Raw genomic sequence first — 15573 nt, 5'->3', positions numbered from 1 at the left:
TGGTCGGCCATTTGCACCGTGTGACAGAAGTTTTAGGTCCGTATATTTAAAACTGTTTATTACTCATAGAAAGATCATTACCCCCGCCTAAAAATATGCACAAACAAAAGAATACTACCTGTGTTACAAAAAATAACAAATTGTTAAAGTGAAATTTACCTGGGTTTGTTGCAGATCTTCATTCTGTCACCGGACTTTTCACAGTGAACCCACCAAAAGATTGCAATGGCGACTGTTTGATTATAGCTACGAAGTTATACAAAAAGTGAAAAAAAATTTACATAACGTTTCGGTTAAGTGATAGTTGTGAATAACGTAGTTTTAATTTAGTTTTCATTTTGTGAATAATTTTGGTGTTGTTAACTTGAAAAAGTTATTTAATATTTTGTAAATCACTCAAATGTTAACGTGCTCTGCATCCGCTCGTCGCTGCGATAGCGCTGTCCCTTTTCCACTCACGCACATAGATAGAGAACAGCTCTCTATCGTGTTTCCTCGTAAGCAGTCATTGGAATATCCATTCAATGGCTGGTGCACAAGAAAAATGGTATTTTACAAAAGAGCAACTACAGAATTCACCAAGTCGAAAATGCGGCTTAGATGCAGATAAAGAGCTAGCCTACCGGCAGCAGGCCGCCAATCTAATTCAAGACATGGGCCAGCGGCTTCAAGTGTATCCTTTAGAAAGTAAAGTGTTAATGTTTTTGTCGAGTCATGTGGCTGAAACGTGAATCTGAAACATCGACAATGTTTTATTTATTAAAATGTCGATTATTTAGCGTAATATTCGTCTGTAACGAGTAAAAAAGTGCGTTCGTTAAGTTACATCGATATGACGAAACATCGAAACGTTGGCGGCGTCAGGCGGGTCACTTTCGCTCGCTTGTGTCTGGGAAATACCGTGAGTAGTCTCGATTTCTAAAGGAAAACGTTCTTGTAGTAAATAATCGTAACGATTATTGTCATACATTGTTTTATTTAGGTTATGGTCGCATGTTGCGTGGTATTTTTTAGGTCAGTGCACTTTGACAGCTGTGTAGGACGCCTGCGCGCTGACGTAGGGATCGACCTGTCTGGGGTCTATAATTAAACGGTATAGTTACGTTACGAGCGTTTTGCGCGGCAAATTTTCGTCTCGACGCAGCGACCTTTTCACGTGTCGACGCATACACAGCTATATTATACATTTGTACTCTGTACTACCTACTATGATTCATGTTTGCTCTGTAATTGCTAAGGACGTAAGTTCGTTTCATATCGCGTGTATGATTGTAGGAAAGAGATGACACCAAAGATAACCTACGTTTCTTGGTATTTCATGACAACAATATTTAATAAGTTTTCCTGTTACTATAATCATTGGTAAAAGATAATAAATATTTTGTTGTTATGATCAGTGTCAATTATTTATATTATAAAAATTTAACAATTAATTTACACATTACTTTTTGTAAGTATAGTTTTTGTTTTTCATGTAAAGTTTAATAAACCAGACGTAATCAAATATTACATGTGAAATTGTAATTTTTAACTGTAAGGATTGCTAGTTTAAATATTAAAATATGAGCCTTATCCAAATAACTATGAACTATCAAAGTATGTATATGTCAATAAAACAATCTATCGAAAATAAATTCTCAATTGTTAGTGACCTACATTAATGCTATTTTTGCTCATGTATTGTTGAGTCAATTTATGTCAATGTAAAAGTTTTGGAGCACTTTCTTTTCAGTAAATATTTTGACCTTAATCTTGAAATAATATGTTGCGGTTTTAACAACCTAACATTATTTTAGACAAAAATTTCAATTGGTTTCACCAGCCTTTGTAGATGTTTCATTATTCCTATTTAATAACTCTAAACATCTCATTAATTAATCAAAGTAGGTATTTAATATCTTCAAATAAGTCACAGAATTATTAATAATAAAAAGTCTTTATCGAATAAATTTCTTAGCTTCTCTTAGCTTGTATCTTATATTTTATATCTAGAATCTTCTATTTACATACAATATACTAAAAAGCTATGAAATAATATGCTAAATATACCATAGTATGTGGAACTTGACCTACTTCTATTGTATTTCCTGCACCTGTTTTTACATATAACAATGGAAAGATAGTTATTTTAGATTCCTATTTGTTCAATAATATTGAATTTACTTAAGTATTTGTCTTAAATGTTCTAAATTTTGCTAGATATTGTTTTGTGATTCCATTTATTTGAACAATATTGAATATTTATCTAACACGGATTTAAGACTTCAATAATATTAAAGACTTATCTTTATATGTTTAAATTTTGACTTTTCAATTGTGCTGACATAGCTTTATAATTTCTCTAATAATAATCATGTAGAATGGTGAAGAAAGGAAGGAGATCATTTGGTCCAGTTTTAAATATTTTATGTCGTAATTATCATTGTGATAATAAATGCAGTGTTTCATATAATTTGAGTTCTAAATAATCTCAAAATGATTTACCTTGTAGCCCCTAATCCTTAATAATATTATAAATGTGAATGTGAGTTTGTCACGCTTTCACACAAAAACTTATACTTACTTAACTTATTATCTTTAAACTTTATATGCATATATTTGGCGATATTAGAAGTAACATAGGACATATTTATAAAAAAAATTCAATGTAAGCCAAGCCATGGGTAAAACCTATATAAAAAGGTAGCAAACCTATATAAAAGAAATAAATAAAAATTTAGTAACGTAGTGATTTGTGAGAAGTATTTAATTTGAGAAATGTAACTTTATTTAATAATAAAAGAAATGGTAATACATAAAATGGTAACAATACATGTTGGCTTCGTGGTGACAAATTTTTCATTAACCATAAACTCATTAACAATTCCGATTATTCTTGCTAGAAGTAAATATTTTGTATTTCAATAATTATTTGTTTTTAATTCATAATGTTGTTCACATATCCTCTATCTGTTTAAGTCATGGTCTAGAAATTTTCCCCTCGTTGACCTATGAATTTATAATATTACTAGCTAACCTGGCGAACTTCGTATCACCTTATTTTTTTCTGAAATATAATAATAACATAATATATCAAAATAAAATATAGCCTATCTTTTAAGTTGGATCAAACTGCACACGGTGTGCAAATTTGACTAAAATCGGTTAAGTAGTTTAGGAGTCCATTGAGGACAAACATTGTGACACGAGATTTATATATATTAAGATAAATTTTTAATAGTAATGTCAATTTATCAAGAGATTTTTGTTTTTGTTTTATGGTAGTTTTCTTGCTATGATATAACATATTTTTAGGTACCTAATTAAAAAATATGCTGCTGGTGTGTGAGTCATTGATAAGTAATTATTGCATTATTTTTATTTTATCAGTTGTATTTTCCACATACTGTTTATTTACTATTTCCTGATTTTGATTATGTTTATTACGCAAATATAGTTTTAAAGGTATCATATTACCATATTTATTGATTTAATACATATTTTTGTCATAAATTAAATTTCTTTTAATGCTTATTGTTGGAAGTAAAACTTCTTTATGCACGCTTCAATTGGGGAGTAAGCTGGTGAATACGAGAGTTATCAAAAGCCTATCATCATATTACCCTTTTGCAGTCCACTAATGGACATAGGCCTCCATAAGTTCACGCCAAAAATGGCGTGGACTCATGTGTTTTGCCCATAGTCACCACGCTGGGCAGGCGGGTTGGTGACCGCAGGGCTGGCTTTGATGCGTCGAAGACGCTGCTGCTCATCTTCGGCCTGTGTATTTCAAAGCCAGCAATTGGATGGTTATCCCGCCATCGGTCGGCTGTTTAAGTTCCAAGGTAGTAGTGGAACTGTGTTATCCCTTAGTCGCCTCTTACACACCCACGGGAAGAGAGAGGGTGGCTATATTCTTTAATGCCGTAACAACACAGCATATCAAAATCTATCTTAAAGGACAATGTATCTGAGTTACTGCTATTCATAGAAGAGAAGAATCAAAGATGAATGTTAAATGTAGGTATCATCAGTATTTGCTTATTTACTTAAATGAAGGTTGGTAACAGAACATGCAGTAAAAATTTTTTGAAATAAAAAGTATATCAGAATGCGTGACAAACCATAGGAGATGTATAGTTTAAAAAATATCTATCTCTGTATATTAATATACGAGAAGCAAAAACTTTGTACCCCTTTTTACGTAAATTGCACGGAAGGAGGAGTCTGAAAGTTTATATAGAGAGGGAGTGGATAATGCTAACATTTTTTCTTAAATTATGCATAAAAAATACATTAAATCAATTAAAAAAACATTACACACACTACCATGTATTTGACACACACGCATAATATATACTCTTTTGTTTATTATAAAAGTAGTCTGACATTCGAACCTTCATAATGTTCAAACTTATAATTTAAATTAATTATGGTCGATTTTCGACCACTGGACCACTACGCGTTGCACAGCAGTGACTCGCTGGCGGTCGCTGGTTCGATCCCGCTCACGACCGACTTAAGTATTGGCCACATAAATATATGTTTGTCGTGGTCTGGGCGTTTCTGCTTGGGTATTGTGTGTTTTCGGACCCCCGACAAGGACAAAATCCTACTGGGGCCTGGGGGCCGTTGACTGTAAAGCGTTTATTATTATTATTTACTAGTTATTCTTAATAACTCAACATTATAACAATACAAAAGTAAGGATTTCTTTACAATTACATACAAAACCAAGATTCGAGTTGACCATGAGTCATATTATAGCAATTCTAAGTATTTATATTGTTTTCTGGCTTAATTTTACAAGCAAAGGTTTCCATTATATTTGCTAACTGTGAAAACAATATGCATGTTATTATCGGTTTAAAATTTTCGCCAAGCAGGAAACGGTCAATACTTTGTGGATGTCATTTGTTTGAAATTAACAAAGAAATAGTTTTGTCATAGTGTTCAATTGTCCTAATGAACAGATATTAGTTTTTTTTGTCTTTAATATATGAGTAAAAGTTTTGAGAGAATATAAATGGCTGCTTTAGAGTATTTGAAACGAGAACTACTTCGCATTGTTTATTTAAAAATCGATTTGCGCACGTGTTATTTAAATTTACGTTACAATGATACGATTTCGCAAGTTTTGTTTAGATTTCGTAGACGGAATTATATTAGTCGATATTTTTAGATATTGAATTCAAAATGTGGTTTTTGTACGATAGGGTCGAGTAGTTTTAGCTTCACTTCTCGATGACCAACTAGCTGCGTCACGCGGTTTCACTGATATACTAGTTTGAGATTCATGGTTTTACTCGTAAAAGTAGTTATAACCCCGGATAAATAATACATAAATTATTAATAATACATTTATTAATTAATAATAATAATCTATACATATAATAAAATGGTAGGAAAGTCAAAACTGTACAATGAATATTATTTTAAAAGAATACTTGGGGTGTGATTTACAATCGATACCGGAGCCAAAAATATAGTTTTTAGAATTTTTGTCTGTTTTTCTGTATGTCCGGGATAAACTCATAAAGTACTGCATGGATTTACTTCAAATTTGGCACGAATATTATTAAGAAGTCGGGTCAACATATAGGCTATAAATTATCACGCTATCCACCTACGGGGAACGAGCAGTGGACCTTTTATTTCTTCAACGCGTTCTGTAACAACGTGTCATCTAACTTATACGTATTTTACCTGTACAATGTATTTTACCTGTATGTTTACCTACCTGTTTCGTTATCTCAAAACCGTCGATACAAAAAATATGGCTCATTGAAGTATAAAGCTTTTTTTTTGTCAAATTTGTCCCTTGCGATAAGGGGTACGATACTTATTTTTTGCGTTGGTTTACATTGTAGCTATTAACACAATAGGCTGTAAAACTGTTAGTTTGAATACGTTCATAAAAGTTTTTTTTTTTTTGCTTAGTAACGTTTTATTGTCGAAAGTTCTCGTAATATTACAGAACATTTGAGAGTAACAGCGTGGGTTGACTAGTGTTTCAATGAGGTCGTAAATTGTAAAAGATCTTTATTACGAAGTTACGTACCCCACGTTTGAATATTTTTTTCAGATACCGGTTTTTGATATTTCCCGGCTATTATGTAGATAGGCAGGATATATCCATAAGGGACATCCATTAATTACGTGAGCTCAGAATGGGGGGAGGGGGAGGATGTAATCTCAAATCAACTTCTAAAAAAATATATAATTTTATTTTTGGAACGAAGTTCCTTACGGCAGGCTTGACATTGGGCTGGGCGACCGAACTGAAAAAAAAGTGATACTAAAACCGTAAGAAAAATATATAACGGAAGTGCCGTAATATCAGTCACACTACTGTATGATATGACGTTTGTAAAAAAACTAAAACATTACTAGTAAACTTTTCTTAAAATTATTTATGTAATTTTATGTTTTTTTATTTCGCTGAATTATTATTATTATTGATATTTTTTTATTCGATTTATTTTACGGCATTTCTTATTTTCTAAAATACTAAATTTCCTAAATGTTAAAATAAATAATTGTGTTTGCACGCAAACGAAAAAAGAACCGACTTCAATTACATCGACGAGTAATACAACGTAGATCGACGAAAAAATAGTCAAGTAACTACGCGTTATCAAAGATTAATCAAAAAGTAGTTATCAGATATCGATAAAATTTATATGTAACCACACGATAAACATCAGCTTTCAAATTAAAAATTATTAAAATCGGTACACCCAGTAAAAAGTTATTGCGGATTTTCGAGAGTTTCCCTCGATTTCTCTGGGATTCCATCATCAGATCCTGGTTTCCTTATCATGGTACCAAACTAGGGATATCCCCTTTCCAACAAAAAAAGAATTATCAAAATCGGTACATCCAGTAGAAAGTTATGCGGTATAATACAACGTAGGTCGACGAAAAAAGCGTCAAGTAAAAACACATTTTTAGATATAACTCGAAAAGTAGTTGTTAGATCTCAAATAAATTTAAATGGGACCAAATGACACACACCACTTTTCGATCAAAAGAAAATTTGTCGAAATCGCTCCACCCAGTCAAAACTTCTGAAGTAACATACATTAAAAAAAAAACCAGCCGAATTGAGAACCTCCTCCTTTTTTGGAAGTCGGTTAATTTTATACATAAATAATTTTAAAAAAGTTACTAGTAATATTTTAGTTTTACAAACGTCATATTATACAGTCGTGTAACTGATATTAGGTCACTTCCGTTATATATTTTTCTTACGGTTTTAGTATCACATTTTTTCAGTTCGGTCGCCCAGCCAAGTCAAGCCTGCCGTAAGGAACTTCGTTCCAAAATTGTGTGTTAATTTTGTCTGCTAAAATAAATCTCATGGATATTAAAATCATTTAGTTTTTGCTTTGAATTTTATTTAATTTAAATAAATTAACTATAGTAGACTCGAATAGTTTCTTATATCCCTTCAATCTATTATATTCAGCGTCAATCTCACCTGATAGCTCGCGTGATTAATGGATGCTCCCTATAATTACTTGATAAACATAATTCGTATTTTTTTCCGACTGTTTAAGTTAAATTGGCGTACCTATAGCACTGACAAATAAGATTTGTAAGTTTATATCAGTAGATATGTCTGTAGGTATATCAATTTGCTTACAATTTTATCTTTATGATTGTAAAATACTGAAGAACATTCGTTTGGATGCAATTTGTAGTATCGGGACATCTAATGACGCATATTCATCTTTGAATTGCGCTGACGAATTACTTATACTTTTAATATTTTTTACGTTTTAGTAAGGCATTCGTAAAAAACATACAGTGCTTAATTTTTATAAACTTTCGATGCTTTTTCAAAAATGTTTATACCTATGTTCTTACTCAACTCTGTCTAACGCTACCCGGCGTTTTTTTTTTTCATTCACAGTAAACAGAACAAACTTCTTTTAATTATAAAAAAGTTTGTTGTAAATTATTTTTAATATATAGTTAAAAATAATCAGTTTTTTTTTTTAAATAAATAAACGATTATTATTTTTTAATACCGGATTAAACCGCAATATACGTCCAGTTTACGCATATGCAACTATATTTTGACAGGCGTGGTTAAAACTCGATCTCTACCTATGTTTTAGTCGAGGTTGTTACTGTACGTGTACAATTATTATTTAAGTGTATATAAATATATATAAACATCACAAAGATATTTCCTTAACAGACAAATACAGTTCCCAACTATGTATCAACACGGCAATAGTTTACATGCACAGATTCTACGCTTTCCACTCGTTTACGCAGTTCCACAGGAATGCGATAGCCGCTGCAGCGCTGTTCCTCGCCGCAAAGGTAATAAACATTTTTTTTTTTTCATTTTGATTCAGCCTATGTAGAAGAAGGTTCAGGCTTTAATCCACCACGCTATTCCATTACGGGTTGGGATATTTTTCGATGGTGAGTCCAAAACTGACCGTGAGAGATAAGCGGGTTGGGATATTCGCGACTGTGAGTAACGATCGCGTTTAAGTGTCTATGATAAAAAACTGGGATCCACTGCTTAACATGGTCTCCGAGGCACGGTAGAGCACCCACAAGCATAGACAACAGACGTTGGTTTTTCACTGGATTTCCAGATATCATTTATTTTGTACTACTCGCGTGGCAAAAAAGCGTAAGGCCTATCAGATTGTAAGCGGATACCCGTAGCTTATAGACCCTTGCAACATCAGAAGTATTACAAGCGCTTTGCCGACCCCTAATTCCTCCCAGGAGCTCTGTTCACCTTACTCACCAACAGGTAATACGACAATGCTTGTAAACAGTATTATTTAGCTATGATCGAGAAGATCTAATCTAGAAGCTTCTCAAGCGCGTCGCCGACATTACCCCTGTAACCTTACCCCCTCCTCAAGAGTTTTGGCCATCTTACTCCATCACAAAAACAAAACACTGCTTGAGATCAGTGTTATTTAGTGGTGATCTCTCCAGATTTTGAGTAGGACATTTCCTACTGTGCCATACTCCAATGATCATATTACAATTGACTACAAAATGTTTAGAATGTCCATGGCATATTGGCCAAATCTTAAAAATTCTTTAGTAATGCTTAATCATTTTCTTTTAAATTCTAGGTCGAGGAGCAGCCAAGGAAGTTGGAATATGTGATCAAGGTAGCGCACGTTTGCCTCCACAGAGGGGAAGGTGTCAACGCTCTCAATCCTGAACAGTACCAGGAACAGGTACGAAGATATATTTATTTATTTTATATATGGACAACTTTGCATCAGCCTGTAATATCTCACTGCTTGGCATAGGCCTCTTTCCACATGTAGGAGAAGGATCAGAGCTTAATCTACCACGCTGCCCCAATGCGGGTTGGTGTATATATTCCCTACTATGAATAACGATCGCTATCAGGTGTACGTGATAGTAACTGGGACTGACAGCTTAACGTGTTCTCCGAGGCACGGTGGGGAGACCCACAGGGACTGTAAACCAGACCGGAGATAAATATTTGTATAAACGCAAATATCCACTCCGAGTAGGAATCGAACCTGCGACCGTCGGTGTTTATGTGCTGCCGTCACGCCACACGCACCTTTACACCAGAGCGGTCGTCACATGGAAAACTGGCCCGTTAGTGTCGGTCGAAGTCACCCTACTTTCTTGTCCATGGGTCGATTCCATTAAGAGCCATTTCACAATTTTACGCTCTGCAAGTTTAGGTAAATTTGGTCGCATCGCGCGAGTCGTACGAGCCGCGCGATCTTTGTGCTAGTAAGTATAGTGTGACAACCAAAAGACCATCTTGATCATTTTCTGATGTATAATAAAAATTATAACTATGGTATAAAATGTTTTTTACATAATTAATTTGTTAAAAATTTCAAGTATGTTATATAACAACAGTTAATAAATTTAAAATAAAAATAAAAAATCAATTTTATGAAACAATTTTTTTAAAATTGATTTTGTTTTTTCAGTTTACGAATGAATCTAATATTTACGATATGAATAATATAGCATTTTATGACAGCGACACCGACAAACATATTATTTATTTATTTATTTAACAATTTTTTATACGTACAAGATTATACACAATATTTTGTCATGGAGACTCACGTATAATGGGTGTGCTTATCCCTGTGAGAGATTTCTTCCAGCACACCCAAAAAGGAACGATTACAGACAGAAATTAAAGTAGGTAGACAGACGTACAAAAGAAAATATTAAATAATTGATATATATATACACATATACGCGCGCACACACACATACATATATATACACACACATACACACACATACAGACACATATGGACATGCACACGCGCAAACATATACTCACACAGTCCATATACATATATACTCACATTAACAAATAACAAGACAAACAGATTGAAATGCCTATTTGTATTGACAATGTGAGAAAAGAAAATTAAATTATACATTTGTTTACAGAAATTATCATTATATTATTTTACAGTCATTTTCGTAATATGTTTATTTTATTTATATTTTATTATGAAAGTATCAAATGCGGTTTATCCGCTATAACAACGGGCGCTTGGCGCGTGTGAGCGAAAGAGACGGCTGCGCAGAATTTGGCGTGGGCCTTACCTCATAGAGCAACACGGAGGGGAGTGGCCATTGCGTTTGTTACCGATACAAAACTTTCTGTCATTTTTTGCGGGGGGAAATTACACACATGCACACTTTATCTAATTCCCACACAAAAATAATCGTCTGTCACTACGAAACTCACACATACTAAATTAAAATCACACTTACATTTTTCACACACACATAGATACATTCTATGTCATTACAGTATAATGACACGCCGCAACTACACTGAAAAGTTACTAACAGCCGTGGTTATAACAACTGTCGATATGCATTATCGATAAATTCAACTACTCGGTTAGGGAAATAATGTTTTTAAAGTGATACAAAGGTAAGATATTATTATAAAAATAGACTTAATTTATTATATACTACAAATCAAACATCTTCATGTAAAATAAACGATTATAAAGAGTAAAGATTTGATTGTTTGTTTGTTAGCATTGAATAGGCTCCGAAACTATTGGACCGATTCAAAAAATTATTTCATCGTTGAGAAGCTACACTATCCTTGAGCGACATAGGTTATACTATATTTTTAAAAATATTAGGGATCTTTACTAAAACTCCAATAATGTAACCCAAGGGATAAAAAAATATCCTAAAAAATTCCTTACATTGCGTGCGCTGCAAAAACTAATGATAATAGAAATACAAAATGTAGTAAGACTTTGTAGAATACATCATTATCTACTATAATTGTATTTGCTCGCAAACGAAAAAAAAACTGACTTCAATTACATCGACAAGTAATACAATATATGTAATATATACGCGTTATCAAAGGTTACTCAAAAATATGTTATCAGATCTCGATGAAATTTAAGCGCAACCACATGATAAACATCAGCTTTCTATTAAATTAAAAATTATCAAAATTGGTCCACTCAGTCAAAAGTTCTGAAGTAACATACATAAAAAAATACACTCGAATTGAGACCCTCCTCCCTTTTTGGAAGTCGGTTAAAAAGTGTCGCGACAGCATATGTCTAACTATTATAATTATGTCACAATACGTTTGGTGCAACGTCGTTGTGCCAAACAATGCCAGTCTACAATAAACGATTTAAAATTAACCCACATTTTGAGGAGTTGATGATGTACACTGTGATGTCAACGAATCAGGAATAGGGAGCGTAGCACTAATGGCATCATAAGATGATAGCCTGTCATCTGCTAGATTGAATGATTTGTTGATGACTCTAAAAGGATGGATTTAACATTGTTAATTTTCAAAGTTGACAAATCTATGTTTCGTTTCACTACTATGACTAAGGTGAACCATATCTTGATTACCTTGTACATGAGACAAAAAAAAAACTTACGGGACAAAAACAGTGTGGCGTTAGTGTTGGTTTGGTGCCCTCGACTAATCCTTCTATTGTTCGCCAACACTTGAAAGTTAGTGGTATTGATATGATCTGAACAAATTACACTATTTTTTGTGGGCGTCCAGGTCTGTCTGTTATTACATTTTTTTTCCATGTATCCCTTAAATTTGGATTTTCAAAAAACCTGCCAAATTTTTATATAAAACATTATGGTCGAAGTTCACATTATGTAATTCTAGTAAAATGTATTAATACTCGTAATACGCGTATTATATTTAATTTAATGCAATTTTATTATATAACTATGTTTATTTAAAAAAGCTAGCAATATTATATTATAAATAAATCAAAATCTCAAAAATGTCTGTCACCTCTTTTGCCTTTGCCGTTTTTATCGATAACTATCTACAAACAAACCGGTAACAACACTATCGCTCGGCGACAGTGACTTCTCGGAAATAGACTCCGATCAGTCGCTCGACCGATCCGCATATTGTATGAGGGCGAGCGGCTTATGTTGGTAAACAAATCGAGTCAACACGACCGATAATATTTGTAATTTTTAAGTTTAAAAAAGGTTTAAAAGTAGTATACAAGTAATAATGTGATTAAAAAATACTTACGTATAAAAGGTAACGCCATGTTTTAGTAAATTTGACGTGGCAGATCTTTTTTTGAAGCAAAAAACAGAATAATTTAGCATTTTTTGAAGGACGTTGATTCAATCGCGCAAATAGATTTAGTCTAGTGATCAGTGCGGCTGCAACTAGTTTTATTGTACGCATATGGCCATTTGGCCTTATACCTTGACAGAGGGGAACGCCTGTACATGGGTACTCCCCTCCGTGTTGCTCTTTGGCCTTACCTCTAAGAGCGCTAGCGCTCGACTTAATATAAAATGTATTAAAAATGATTACATCTTTTAATTATTATTTTTTTTTGTATTCCTTAATGATGTAAGTTTACTTTGATGAAGATAGTTCGTTAAAATTTCTTAGTTTTCTAAGAAAAATATCGCTTTTAAAATTGTACTTATTTGGAAAATATTCGTAACTTTAAATTTTTTTTATCGTTTAATAGAGATACAAATTGAATAAAAATCTGCGATAGTGCGCAACAAAATTATATTCCACATATTACGTATTTTTTAAAATGGTTTCAACGTAGAGGTTATTGAAAAGTAGGACTTCAAAGTATACATTGCGACCGTTTACCCAGGGAGGAGGCTGATGAAAAGGTTAATAATTTTATACAGATAATATAAATCAAAATTCTGATCTGACTATGGACTACAACATAGGTTGCTCTATCATATTTCAAGAATATAAATTACATTATTGCATCCAACACTGAGATTAACGACGTCAAAATATTACAATTTCGCGGATTGTTACCGATTTTTGTGAAATGGCTCTTAACATAGTCGCCTTGCTCTATCCTGTAAGGGTTGTGTGTCCGATTGCTGCCTAAGGTCTGCGTGTAATTTATAATATGTACTTTTTAGGTTTTTTAGACTGTGTGTGTATGTTGCATGTATTTTATTTATTCATTTTGGACTTGAATTTTGGCATTTCATAAAAAATTTGGAAAAATTCGTATTCCAATGGAAAATAATAAGACTTCATGGTACAAGTATTGAATTTTGGTGTGCCTTATTGAAATAAAATTGACAGTTTTGAAAATTTGAAAACTGGTGGGCCGCACAAAATCTCTATTCGAACCGCATGCGGCCCGCGGGCCTCGGGTTGCTCACCCCTGGTCTAGATATAATTTTTTTCAGTGATTGTTTTAGTAAACCTGCTGGTAAAACATAAAATTAATAAATATGTGCGATTATAAATGGATTATTAACAAAAAATCGTTATAATAAGGTCCATTAAGAAGTAGCAGAGTCATTTTTGATAGTGATAAACAAACTATTTACGGACTAATTTGTTTGTTGAGAAGTAAACAAAAACGCTTGATAATATCCAATATCACGTTGCTATTGAATGTTTATGTACTTCGTCATTCGCTAAGTAATTTTGTCTACAGTCCGCTGTCGTGACAATTAGGTTGATTCTTTTGTTCTTGATAGTAATATTTCGTCACCTTCAAGGTATCTCAAGTTTCTCTCCTCTTGTACGACAATTGTATTGTAGGTATTTTTTTAATTTTAGGAAAAAAGTCTTAATTATAGCTTTAATGAACTAACAAAAAACAAAAATTACTCAAAAAGTAGTTATCAGATCTCGATAAAATTTATATGTGACCACATAATAAATATCAGCTTTTGATTAAATTAAAAATTATCAAAATCGGTACACCCAGTAAAAAGTTATTGCGGATTTTCGAGAGTTTCCCTCGATTTCTCTGGGATCCCATCATCAGTGCCTAGTTTCTTTATCATGGTACCAAACTACGGATATCCCCTTTCCAACAAAAAAAGAATTATCAAAATCGGTACATCCAGTAGAACGTTATTGCGAATTTTCGAGATTTTCCCTCGATTTCTCTGGGATCCCATCATCAGATCCTTGTTTCGTTATCATGGTACCAAACTAGGGATATCCCCTTTCCAACAAAAAAAGAATTATCAAAATCGGTACACCCAGTAGAAAGTTATGCGGTATAATACAACGTAGGTCGACGAAAGAAGCGTCAAGTAAAAACGCATTATTAGATATAACTCGAAAAGTAGTTCTTAGATCTCAAATAAATTTAAATGGGACCAATTGGCACACACTACCTTTCGATTAAAAATTTTTTTGTCGAAATCGGTCCACACGGTCAAAAGTACTGATGTAACATACATTAAAAAAAAAAATACAGTCGAATTGAGAACTTCCTCCTTTTTTGGAAGTCGGTTAAAAAAACAGACTTCAAACTACATCGACAAATAATACAACTTGATTGACGAAAACATTTGTCAATAAAATACGCATTATTGAGTATAGCTCATAAAGAATTCGTCAGATCTCGATTAAATTTGAATAGCATGTGCAATGGAATTAATTGGAATCGACCACATGAAAATGAACAAAAAAGAATCATCGAAATTGGTACTCTAAGTAAAATGTAGTAAGTAGTAACACATAAAAAATACACTTGAACTGAGAACATCCTTTTTTAGAAGTCGTTAAAAAGATATTAAGAAGTAAATAATTATACACATTTTGTATTGTTGGTTCCGGTTGCACAAAATCTCCATAGATTTTAATAATAATAATTATAATAATAAAAACTCTTTATTGTCCACCAAGAGTGAGCAAAAATACAAAAATAAAAACAGGAGTTAAGTACAAAAGGCGGCCTTATCGCTAATGAGCGATCTCTTCCAGGCATCATTTGGGTAAAGGAAATGGTATATAAATATGTAGACAGTTTAGGTGTACAGTTTTACCTAAACATATACAATATATTTAGACAAATAAGATTTTCAGTTTGACCCTAAAGGTCTAACCAAAAGTCTGGTGTAGGTATCATCTTTAAACAATCTACTGTTTAGAAGTGGAATTATTACTCAAAATATAACAACAACAATGATGAATGAACAATGCAAGCGTCTGCGAGTATGAGCCAGTAGATTAAATAATTATTTTTAGGATACAGTAATGATAACAGATTATGTTTCATAAAAAAGGATTCTAATCTCTAACATATGTCG

The 15573-nt window shown here is 32.8% G+C and overlaps 1 protein-coding gene across 1 annotated transcript in view; it reads left to right on the top strand.

The window, feature by feature from the left end:
* LOC123667988 (cyclin-T) overlaps window positions 1-15573 on the top strand; it is a 31955-nt gene continuing 16382 nt past the window's right edge. The window contains exons 1-3 of the mRNA XM_045601812.1: window positions 1-673; window positions 8199-8316; window positions 9099-9206. Of these exons, the coding sequence (XP_045457768.1) occupies window positions 525-673; window positions 8199-8316; window positions 9099-9206 (375 nt within the window). The 5' untranslated portion in view covers window positions 1-524. The remainder of the gene's footprint in view (window positions 674-8198; window positions 8317-9098; window positions 9207-15573) is intronic.

The sequence above is a fragment of the Melitaea cinxia genome, chromosome 29, assembly GCF_905220565.1.
Source record: "Melitaea cinxia chromosome 29, ilMelCinx1.1, whole genome shotgun sequence".
NCBI lineage: Eukaryota > Metazoa > Arthropoda > Insecta > Lepidoptera > Nymphalidae > Melitaea > Melitaea cinxia.
The sequence above is the reverse complement of the archived record's forward strand: the minus strand, read 5'-3'. Positions and strand labels throughout refer to the sequence as shown.